This window comes from Alternaria burnsii (genome assembly GCF_013036055.1).
Source record: "Alternaria burnsii strain CBS107.38 chromosome Unknown 753, whole genome shotgun sequence".
In the NCBI taxonomy this organism is placed as follows: domain Eukaryota; kingdom Fungi; phylum Ascomycota; class Dothideomycetes; order Pleosporales; family Pleosporaceae; genus Alternaria; species Alternaria burnsii.
In genome coordinates this window covers 844,765-856,231 of record NW_024066118.1, presented here as the reverse complement: position 1 = coordinate 856,231, position 11,467 = coordinate 844,765, and the positions used below count along the sequence as shown (strand labels likewise).

The 11,467-nt window shown below is 51.7% G+C and overlaps 4 protein-coding genes across 4 annotated transcripts; 2 read left to right on the top strand and 2 right to left on the bottom strand.

Moving 5' to 3' along the window:
* Positions 1-253: 253 nt before the first annotated feature.
* Positions 254-967, top strand: GT037_008386 (cell division control protein; the record flags this gene model as incomplete). Its single annotated transcript, XM_038933433.1, has 1 exon — positions 254-967. The coding sequence occupies one exon, from the start codon at positions 254-256 to the stop codon at positions 965-967; it is 714 nt and encodes a 237-aa protein (XP_038784098.1).
* Positions 968-1,188: 221 nt separating this feature from the next.
* GT037_008385 (nadh-ubiquinone oxidoreductase) lies at positions 1,189-2,961 on the bottom strand (the record flags this gene model as incomplete). The annotated part of the gene is made up of 4 exons (XM_038933432.1): positions 1,189-2,346; positions 2,399-2,470; positions 2,522-2,820; positions 2,922-2,961. 4 exons carry the CDS (start codon positions 2,959-2,961, stop codon positions 1,189-1,191), a joined length of 1,569 nt encoding a protein of 522 aa, XP_038784097.1.
* Positions 2,962-3,659: 698 nt separating this feature from the next.
* On the top strand, positions 3,660-9,765 carry GT037_008384 (uncharacterized protein; the record flags this gene model as incomplete). The annotated part of the gene is made up of 7 exons (XM_038933431.1): positions 3,660-4,640; positions 5,756-5,797; positions 5,852-6,027; positions 6,078-6,227; positions 7,361-7,458; positions 8,073-8,535; positions 8,589-9,765. 7 exons carry the CDS (start codon positions 3,660-3,662, stop codon positions 9,763-9,765), a joined length of 3,087 nt encoding a protein of 1,028 aa, XP_038784096.1.
* Positions 9,766-10,066: 301 nt separating this feature from the next.
* GT037_008383 (uncharacterized protein) lies at positions 10,067-11,230 on the bottom strand (the record flags this gene model as incomplete). Its single annotated transcript, XM_038933430.1, has 1 exon — positions 10,067-11,230. One exon carries the CDS (start codon positions 11,228-11,230, stop codon positions 10,067-10,069), a length of 1,164 nt encoding a protein of 387 aa, XP_038784095.1.
* Between the last annotated feature and the right edge of the window lie 237 nt (positions 11,231-11,467).

The following is an 11,467-nucleotide window of genomic DNA, read 5'->3' as shown; positions in this document are numbered from 1 at the left end:
TGCAGCTAAGCATCCACGCCCAAACGCGCCTCGCGTCCCAAACAACTGCACATCCTCGTATCCTCCGAACCGAGAGTTACCAACAGCGACGACCGTGTTAACGCGACCACAGACGCTCCTATCCTAGCGCTCGTGAATTGGCAGAAGCTTTCTCGAGTCCATCTGTCTCCCACCAAACCGCGCTCAACACTACTTCGCGCACCCCACCAATCCTGCAACACCACAACGCTCAACCACTCCAAAAGACACCCTAATGGCTACATCCTCCAACCCTCTCGGGCCCGGCCCCCGCTACGGCCTTGGTCGCACTGCACCACCACAACAAACACAACCACAAGCCGCCTTCAGCAACACGCCCGCCTTTCCACCCAACCCCAAAAACGCCCAACGCATCGAGTCTGAGCGCCTAGAACGCGAGCGCTCCGCCCGCGAAACAGCACAGCGCATGGAGGCCAGCGGCGCCGCCTCCCTCGCCGAACTCACAGAAGAGCAAAGAGAGGAAATCGGCGAAGCCTTCAACCTCTTCGACCTAGACAAGGACGGCTACATCGACTACCACGAGCTGAAAGTCGCCATGAAAGCACTGGGCTTTGATCTCCCGAAACAAGAAATTCTCGGAATACTGCAACAACACGGAACGTCGCAGCAGCAGAACACCAAGCAGAGTTCGAGACAGCAGCAGCAGTACACGCCTGGTCGCCAGTTGTTGAGTTTCCAGGCTTTCCAGACGCTCATGGCACAGAGGATATTGAGTCGCGATCCGAGGGACGAGATTCTTAGGGCATTTGAACTCTTCGATGAGGGTGGGAAGGGGACGATTACCCTGCAGGATCTCACGCGTGTTGCGAGAGAGTTGGGCGAGGCGCTTTCGCATGATGAGCTGGTAGCCATGATTGAGGAGTTTGACATGGACAATGATAATGCCATCTCCAGGGAGGAGTTTATCCAGATTTGCATGGGGACTTGAGTTTTACAGGACGAATGACATTGTTTCTAGTACCTTATCTCGCAAGGCGTTTTCGGAGTAGCAGGATCTTTCACGCAGGGGGACAGCATGTGCGGTCAATTTCAATCTTGCTTTATTTGCGCCGAGAAACTATTTACAGCTCAGCTCTTCAAGTAATTGCACGCCGAAATCAAAACTCAAACACAGAAAATATGCATAGTACAAATCTCCCGGCTCCTTCTCTACTGGCCAGGGGAGACGAGAAGACCCTTCTTGGCGGCATCGTGTGCCCATCCACCCGCCAACGCCTCACCACCGTTCTTCAGGCCGTAATCCTTTATCCTGGCCTCAAGCTCAGGCCTGAAATGCCTGATGAGACCCTGGAGAGGCCATGCGAAAGCCTCGCCCAACGCGCAGATGGTGTGGCCCTCAACCTGCTTGGTCAACTCCTGGAGCATGTCGATCTCACGCTCGCGGGCCTGGCCCTTGTAGAAGCGGTCCATGATCTGATGGGTCCACTTTGATCCCTCACGGCAAGGTGTGCACTGGCCGCAAGACTCATGGTGGTAGAACTTGGCAAGACGGGTAATGGCGCGGACAACGTCGGTCGACTTGTCCATGACGATAACGGCAGCGGTACCGAAACCAGACTGCGAGTCCTTGAGCGCGTCAAAGTCCATCAGCTGGTCGTCGCAGATGTGCTTGGGAAGGATGGGGGTCGAAGAGCCACCGGGAATGACAGCCTTGAGGTTGTCCCAGCCGCCCTTGACACCACCGCAGTGCTTGTCGATGAGCTCGCGGAGAGGGATGGACATCTCCTCCTCGACAGTGCAAGGGTGGTTGACGTGACCAGAGATGGCGAAGAGCTTGGTACCCTGGTTGCGCTCACGACCGAAGCCTGCGAACCAGCTGCCTCCTCGGCGGCAGATTGTGGGCGCGACGGCAATGGTCTCGACGTTGGCGACAGTGGAAGGGCATCCGAACAGACCGACGGCAGCGGGGAACGGGGGCTTCAAGCGGGGCTTTCCGGGCTTGCCCTCTAGCGACTCGATGAGCGAGGTCTCTTCACCGCAGACGTAGGCGCCCATTCCTCGGTGGATGTAGACATCGAAGTCGTATCCGGAGCCACAGGCGTTCTTGCCGATCAGGCCGGCCTGGTATGCCTCCTGGATAGCGCGCTGGAGTACGGTAGCCTCGTGGTAGAACTCTCCTCGGATGTAGATGTAGGCGGCGGTAGCGTTCATGGCACGGCCAGCAACGAGACAGCCCTCAATGAGCTTGTGGGGGTCCTTGCGCATAATCTCGCGGTCCTTGCAGGTTCCGGGCTCTCCCTCATCGGCGTTGACGACCAAGTAACGGGGCTTGGTGTCCTTGTCCCAGTCCTTGAAGTTCATGAACGACTTTGCAAGTCAGTAGCCGTCTCATTGAGTTTGATTCGATAGCATAGCATACCCATTTCAGACCAGAGGGGAAACCAGCACCACCTCGGCCACGGAGACCGGAAGCCTTGATCTCAGAAATGATCTGTGTCCGTCAGCGTTGATTCATGTGCCCTGTACATATGCCTCTACACACCCATTCGTGACCCTTGAGAAGGATCTCCTTCGTCTTGTGCCAGTCACCGTACTTCTGCGCGCTCTTCAAGTCCGCACCGTGGTGTCCGTACAAGTTCTGGAAGATCCTGTCCTGGTCCCTCAGGCCACCGTACGTCCTCTTTGGTGGCGCATCCTGTACTGTCGCGAGCGTCCTCTTCTGTGTGCGGTTCTGGGGGGCGGCAGTCGAAAGGCGGGTAGCTGCCGAAGCTGCGGGCAGCGCTCGGTGGGCGGCCGCGCTGAGCGTCGACGCAGGTGCGTGTCGTGCGAGCATCGTGATTGCTGTGTTTGTGTTGTCGAGCGCAATTGATGCTCGGGTGTCCGGCGAGCGTGGGTTATTGGCGATGCAAGTGGTGGCGGTCGTGAAGTTCAATCTGGATGACCTACCCTTTTCTTGGCGTTTTTTATTGGTCCGCGCAACATCGTTGACATCAATCCGCCAGAAGGTCCGACTCGACCACCACCACCATCAACAACCTTTACGATTTGCCGGCAGACTTGCTCTATTCTGCGGACGATTCAATGGGAGTGACTGGCACGGTTTTGAGGATTCACAATGTTCACCTGCTATAGATTGGACAATGATATGGATCCGGTATCCGATCACGGCATACTATCGCCATGCAAGGAGGCTTGTTTTGGATAACGTGCACCATACAAGTCAAATGGCACCCTGAAGGTATATACTATGGATCATAGAATAATTCTTGCAGGGTTTTGTAGGTGTATACCTTTAGGGTGTATTTGCTCAATCGATACGTATTGCTATCCTTCTCCAGCCTCGTGGCAGTGGGTATGGGGTACTCCTCACGTCCACGTGGCCACCGACTCTCATCCCCGCTATCGGTATGGCACCTTGTAGTCTATTTAGTCAGGCTGTCTCACTACACTACTCTTCCTTTGTCCCACTCTGCTATCTCCTTCCATCCGTCAACTCCTTTTCATCAGTTCTCCATCCAGTCTATCAAGTCTACTCACGGATGTTCATTTCCTCTGCTTCGCTTTCCTCCGACTGTGCATGTCATCTCTGGGGTAAGAATCGGTAAGTCAAGGAGTGTAGATGCGTAAAAGCCCACGCACCAGCATTATCCCTTTCTTCAAGTCAACCTCCGAGCACCAACATGGCTATCAAAGCTGGAGATCTGGTAGCTACTGTACCTGGTAGCTCACCCACAATGATCTCAGATGGGAAGAGAATGCGAGTGCTCTGGGCGAATGGCCATGGTGATGGTGATTCAACCAAAAGCTTCATTGATCGTTCCAAGACGACTGTCAGAGGCCATCCAACCTGGAAGTTGTTCGCTGGAGACGTTCCAAGTCCAATCTTCCGAGGCAGAAGAGAGCCGCCCAAGTATGTGTACCTAGACGACCGAGCATGTTATGCCATCTACAGCTCAAGGTTCTACGACGAGAAGGAATTGAAGACGTTTTGGCCATACGACTTTGACAATCTCGGCAATATCAAGGCGAGCAGGCCTAACAGGGGCCGGCCGGCTTATTTAGACACTGCCTGTACCAAATATGCCAAAGGGCCATTACGTGGTGGAAAGACTGGAGGGTACGAGTTTTGTGGTGCAGCCTCGTCGCGTGGAGAAAAGACTTCTCAACGGCGGGTGAAGAAAGAAGCCGAACAAGCGTACGCAAAGGAGGTTGAGGATAGCGCTAAGATCTCGCTGAGTGGTGCAATCCCGGTCACGCCCTCACCTTACACGAACGAACGAGTCATCGACCCTAGAGGCTACCCTATCGGCAGTAACGTCGACACCTATCCCGTACGGTTGGTATGGAAACAGGAAGATTCTATCGGCATCGACCGCATCAAGTTCGAGCGCCGCACGCCCCCAAAACACTACGAGCCTGACCCTGTCGACGGCGATCTGAAGCCACCGGGCATTCCAGACAAGGTGATCCAAGGCTCGCCGTTGCTCGATATCCCAGCGGCAAGTGTTCGGAAGCGATCCAGGCACATGTCTGGCGATATGGCTGGAATTAACGCACGCTTCAACTCCGAGGACAATGCCGAGGAGAGGGATACCGAGGTCACCACGAAGCAGAAAAGAGTTAAAGTCAAACAAGAGGAGGGCGATCTGGTTGAGTCCATGGTATAGAGATGGAATGTTTCAGAGCAAGGTGAGCGATTGAGAGTGTCTAAAAGTCTATGTTTCCTTTGTTTTTCGTGTGTGGACGTTGACGGGAAGTCAGACGTTCAAGGTAGTTTGTTTAACTTGGAGGATTCAGTTCAAGGGCACTCACAGTACTCTTGTTAACAAGTCTGATTTGAATACATTGCGAAGACCTCCAAACTCTACCTAGTCAAAGCCTCCACTAGATCTGGGGGGCTGTTCATGACATCACGCGTTTGTGCTTATCATCGCCAGTCTCCACAGCTTTCCACGCATCCTCTTCCTATCGTCGCATCGCAAAACCGACAAGCGGAGAGAAGAGTAATAATGCACGTATCCGAGACTGGCGCTGCGCCACTATATGGGAACTTACTTTGGCAGCAAGATACAGCGCCAGTGTTTCCGAACAGGCGAGGACTAGTATGAGCTGGACCATGCTGGTGGTGTCTTACCGAGACATCGGGCTTGTTGCCATGGTGCAATCTGGAGGCTTCTTTTGTTCATCTGAGACATGCCGATAAGGACCTCTGCGTGTACGATGCTGCCACTTACGAAGAAAGTCGTTGTTTCTAAGTTGCACCCGACTTTGGCCTTCTGGCCCCTGTAAGGATTGTCTTCCTTGTGCGCCTCATGATCTAAATGTCTAAAATGTCTTACAAATGAAAGTTCGGTAAAGACAAAACACTCGGTTGGTTGAAACATCGCAGAAGGTGGACAGATCGCAACATCGGGAAGACTCTGGGCCTGAACAGAATAGCAGCGTCGCTACGGCGACTCAGTGGGACCCTATTAACCTTTTCAAACACTGAATAGGCCTACACTCTATACACTTGTTAAACATCGCTGTTAGACAGTAACTACATTTTATAAATCAAAGATCTCCTCAAACTCCAACCGAGGTGCACACCGGTCCGAAATCGGAATTCGAGCGCCAACTGCTTGATTCCACCACACCCGAAGCTCGAGCGTTTTCCTACACTAACCGTTTGGGTTTTAGGGAAAGCCCAACCAGACCAGATACGAATCGCGGTCGCCCGAAGTTCCTGGGCATAGTTGGAAACTTCCACAACGCTACTCAAGCTGTTGTGGACCAGATCGCGGTCAAGTACAAATCACATATAGATTTCAAAGAAACGGTAAGTGGAGAATTAGCAAGGACTTCAGATTTACTCGCTGACAACGATCGAAAGACAGCAAACTCGCCCTCAGGCTTCAAAGATGAGGACATAGAGGCGTGTCTAAAGGAATGGGGCCCTGATATCTGGACTAATGGTCGCGACGGGACGCCGTTCGTGACTTCCATCGACACGAAGGACGGCAATTATCCCAATCACCTCGAATACGTAAATAAGCACGACCGCAAGCTGTTAGTAATTGACGAGCCAGAAGCTTCATCCGCTGACATATCGTTCACAGAATCAAAATGTTGGTCTATTGCTGGATTATCTTCCGCGCATATAAGAAGATGGAGCTGAAGCCTGCCCTGAAAACAACCAACGCAACTAGCCTGGCGCAAGCTGGCAGCAAAGACGAAACTTCCGAACGACCACTTTCGCTTGCCCATCTGTGCGTTGAACTCACAATAGTTGGGTTCGCAATATTCGGATTCGCGATGTTTGTGTTCGCGATATTGGTCATCTCTGTTTGACTAGAAAGACGCATCGAATGGCGATCAGACAGCTTCCTCATAGTATGCTCGATGATGTAGTAGGTCTGAGAGTACCCTTCTGAATATTCATAAATAGCAATTCGTCACAGCAGCTTATCTATCTTCTTCGATGGACGAACATTCATGGCTGCACAAGTAGACGTACTTCTCAATCATTGCCTCCCACAACTGGAGTTCACTGCATTCTTTGAGGTATGAAGCTTGCTCACCTCCTCATTCTCATCGGAAATCGAATCGAAAACTTCCTGTCTTGGGTCCTCAGGTCGCTTACGACGCCACCAAATTGAGCAGTCTCATCCCTGATTTCACTATCTCTGCTCGGCACCGGCAATGTGTGCCGCCAACAGGATGTTATTCCATAAGCCGACCCGAGTTGCAAACGTGCCGAAGGGAACGAGCCGTCAGATATTGTTGGTTGATCGGCCGGCTGGGTCAGTATGAAGGATTGCGGCGTGGTTGCATCTAGAGCTTGTACGGTTAGCTTGGTGGTGATCGTCTCAGCCACATGCACCCTTAAGGAGCAATTCCAGTCTCACCGGTGGTCGTAACGGCCGTCACATCACGCAATATTGTTAGTTAGCGTGTGATCGAGGTGTGGCTCCGCTTTCGTCACATCCGCGATCTCATTTCAACATGCCATGATGCCGCGCTAGGATGGTACGACTTGCATATGTTAAATGCCCGTGTTTTTGCTTTTTATTCTTGCTAGGGGGTCCGCCGTGCCCAGATTGCTGCCTATTCTTCCGTATCTTCCTAATCCAGTTTGGAAATGGTTTGTACGAAGTGGCCTATTTGTTGCTATAGTGCGAGAATCATCCACGGTTCCTCGACCTGGCGTGTCTACGCAGGATATAGCAGATTCCGACAGCTTGTGAGATCATACCGAAGGCATGGGAATGCCGCAGCGGCCTGGATATACCCGCGCGGCGTAGCCAACATGCATGAAGAGCAGCGGAACTTCAGCAGATTTTCCGCTTGTCAAGCGAAGATAGGAAATAGTGCAAGGAACGACAGGGACTCCACGTGACAGGGGGAAGAGGTTCTTAGACCAGATCTGGGTCTGGTGCGTAGTGCACGGCCAACTTCTTGCAGCTGAACGTCATTTCAACCAGTATCGCCGAACGGTAAGTGAGTTTGGAGGACCTCTTGACAGTAGTACACTTCGAGTAATCCCCTTGCTGGGCTACATTCCCTAAGATTAGATCTCCCAGCTAAGTACCCAATTCCCACACCCAAACAGCTCAAGATTCAAGGCAAACTAGCTGATGCTAGGATGTGTGATCAAAGCTTACCCCAAGAGTTGCTATTCCAGCACCGCTTACGCTAATGATTGAGGTGACCGGGGAGGCGGACCATACGACGAGAGGGTAAGAAACTTCAAGGTTTGTGTATGCCCCGACCACCTCGTCAGGGTGCCTCTTCCGGACCCCTCGGTGTAAACGTCTAACGGCCCTTCTTGGCATGCAAGGCGTAGTAGCCTGGGGCTTTTATCATGTCCTTATAAGCCGTTGGAGATGCTTCCGTTTTTGTACATTGGCCTTGTAGCACGACACTGAAACTTACTCCAGTCAATATCTTATTGTACAGTACCTGTACTGTCTTTCTGATCTTTGTTGTTCTCAATGCAACTTAGCCTCACTAGAAGCGGTGGAAACGAAAGGTAAATCTTCCTGTATCTTGTTGGTAACTGCCAGTGTGTGCACAAGCGGAGAAAGCGTTATCTGACTAACGTGTGAAACTAGAAGCAACAGGATATTGCTACAACTGTACGATGTCGGTAGGTGATTCTCTGATCGAGGAGTGCACCAATGGAACGACCAAGGCTGGATTATACTTGTCCCGCCTGGGACTGGAGAAGAATTTCAAGAACCCGAACAAACCAGGCAAGCCGAATTTTGAGTCAGTACCCGCGCTTTGTAAGTTGTGGGACGCGACAAACCAGAAGGTCAACGCGATTGCGGCGACATATAACTCAAGGAGAGCCATACGCGAGGCACTGAGACGACGGGACATCTGCCTGGACGAAATCGCAAGAGACTGTCTCGTCAGCTATGGTCCGGAGATCTGGAACAACGGAAGAGAGGTACCCTTCGTTCTTTCTCTCGACACAACAACCGCACCTTCCAAAATCAAGGGGCATGCTCAGGTCGCAGAGGACAAGTATCTGAGGCACCTGATCTACGAACATCCAAGTGATGAACGCAAGTATGTTAATCTAAGTCATTATCGTTTATAGATGTTAACGTTGTTGGTTGCAGAATAAGGCTGCTAGTGTCTGCATGGACCGTCCAGCGCGCCTGTCGGAAGGCCGAAGATAATCTTCGTGAAGGAAAGACTTCCCAGAAAGAAGTTGTGAAGTCGTCAACAGATTTTTCTAGCGTTATGGAGGCAATCCGTGTGAAACCGGCTAAGCGTACTCGCAATACCGTCTTGGCTTCGTCGTATGGTTCCCCAGGTTCCGATGAGCTCAATGCGTTGGTCTTTGACGACCCAGCCAAACGTCGGAGAAGATCCAAGCCTGCTGTACAACTTGACACTGCTCGTAAACTACAGTCAAAGAAACCGAAAAAGACTCATGATCCACAGTGTATTCCGGAAAGTCGGCACAAGATGCGGACTGCTGTCGCGGTTGTGATACCCGCACGAAAGCCTCAGCATACTGAGCCAATCAAGATGACCAACCGAACACGAAGTCAACCGCTAGACAAGAGAAAAACAGTGCCACGTCCTGCACAGGGTAGAAAGAAAGGATTGGCTAGGGAGACCACGCGATTGACAACTGAATCCCGCACAACTCCGCCCCGCACAAGAACGGGAACTCGTAGTGAACGGTCGGTTCAAAGCAGTGCTGACGCAAACACGAACTTATTGATGGCTCAGCTAGACCATGACCGAAATGCTATGGGCATAGAACTCGACGATCTTTTATTGCCGCACAACCCTGGATGTCACAACCTTGCGGCTATCAAGCGGACTATCGGACTCATTGACACCATAGCCATCAATGATGTTCAGGGCCTCCGTAGAAAGCTTGGAGACTCCTATGAAAAGCACAGGATCGCTTTAGATAGATGGCTGGGATGCGTCAAAGCACTTGTCGAGTTCCGCGAGATTACTGATCTTGAGGGAAATGAAGATGCGATAGAAGCCGAGTTCTCAAGTTTACCACTGCCCATTAAGAGGAAGGCACGGTTGCTTCGGCAGAGAAAGCACCAGGAAATTGTGTCATGGTTCAAAAGGCCTGCTGTCAAGGAGCTTGATTTCACCATCGCCAGTTTCTCCAGAGACGTGGCCTCCATACTTTCGAAAATGACTAGCTGGAGTGGCTTGCCGGACATGGGTGTGGATGAAATCCTTCACCCCATGGTACCTTTTACAGAACAGCTCCTGGGATGGTTCAGGGGCGTGCCGATTAGCTCCACGACAAGGAATTGAAGGGTTTTATCCATGCTCATCTCGGTTTGTAATGGTTGCAGGTTTCTAGAGTCAGGTCAGGGGAATAGAGGAATTCTTATGTACGTATAGACTAACCAAACAAAGCTCAATAGAAATAGACTTCACCTACCTAAAAGTAGCCTCCAATTGCGTCCGTGGGCATGAAGAGCTTGTTTGTGCGATACATAACTGCGAAAGCCTGTCGGGTTGCTCTATTGGACTCAAGGCATGTGAAAACGAGCACCTTCTGGGCAGACTGCAAAGACGTTCCCTTGCCGACACACTCCTGAGCCAGCTGCTGCTACGCCACGTTTCGCACCTTGAAGCAATGCTTGTAACCACCCGTGACAGCTCCAGCAGAGTTGACAATCTTCGGAAATCGCCAACCATCCAGTGACTGTCTCACTTCACTTGTGCCAATCTTCAGTCGCTCTAGAATCTCTATAACGGCAGCATACAGGACATCGAGATTACCATCTTCAACCTTGACAGCAATACCAATAGCTCCATGACTTGCCTCAGTCATGTCAGCGTCGTTTGGTGCGCGGACAGCGACGCCATAACATGCGTCCGCTCCAATCTTTCCCACGATCTGTCCACCATAAGCTGCCATGAGCGCCGTATCGAATCGACCTTCACCGGCGACCAGTCCATGGTAACCAGCCATCGATTTATGGATACGAGCTAACTGTTGCGTTCGTTGAACGACTGGTTTCGTCTTGGTATCGAAGCAATCAGCGGCATCAGCAAGTCTCGCGAACATGAGCGCAAAGTTTGGAAGAGGCATTGCTGGGGTTGGAAGGTTACATCCATCCACAGTCCAAAGCACTTCGTTTTCTCCAAGCCCGCTCAGGTCTTCTACGGCTCGATATACGCGTTGCTGCATTGGATGTCTGGGAAAATAGTAGTCGTGAGCCGAAGCGCCCAGAGATAGAGCGCCTGCTACCATGCCAACATGTTTCCCAGAGCAGTTGTTGTCGAGGGCAGTTGGCGTATAGTCTTTCTTGATCCATGCACGATTGACCACAGGGTTCTGAGCTGGGTGTCCGCCGCATGTAAGAATCTCTTCCTTTTCTCCAGTCTTTTCCAGCATCGCACGTGCTCGTTCAACGTGTCGCGGTTCGCTACTGTGTGAAGCACACATGAGTGCTACATCGGCATCGTCGTAGTTGAATCGTTCTGCAGCCCCGGTTTCCAGAATGGCGAGTGTCTGAATTGGTTTGGTAGAAGATCGTGCTAGTGTCATCCTCTGATGGTTGCCGACGGTGTAAATGAGCTTGCCAGATGCGTCAACAACGGCGGCGTGTACATCGTGCGTGTTCTCGATGATACCACCACGGTAGCTGATGACTACATCGTTGCCATGGGATCCGACAGAGCTGTGCACTTGGTCATCGATAGCGGCGCCTTGGGTCAGAGGACTAGCCGTCGCTTGTGGCTCCTGGTCCTTGGTCGCATGCACCATGGCTTGGTTTGTCTAATTGCGACTCGCCCGAGTCGAATGGATGGTCGATGTTCAACACACGATATGGCAGCAACTTTGCTCAATCAGGATTGATAAGGGAACAGTCTTGAGGTAGGACCTTCGTTGTTGAAGGCATACGTGATGCACGAAGAAAATCGTTAGTGTACGATGTTGTTGCTTCCGACATACACCTGCCTTTCAATGTCTAGCGTCGAAGATTTGATTACCTAAAGATAG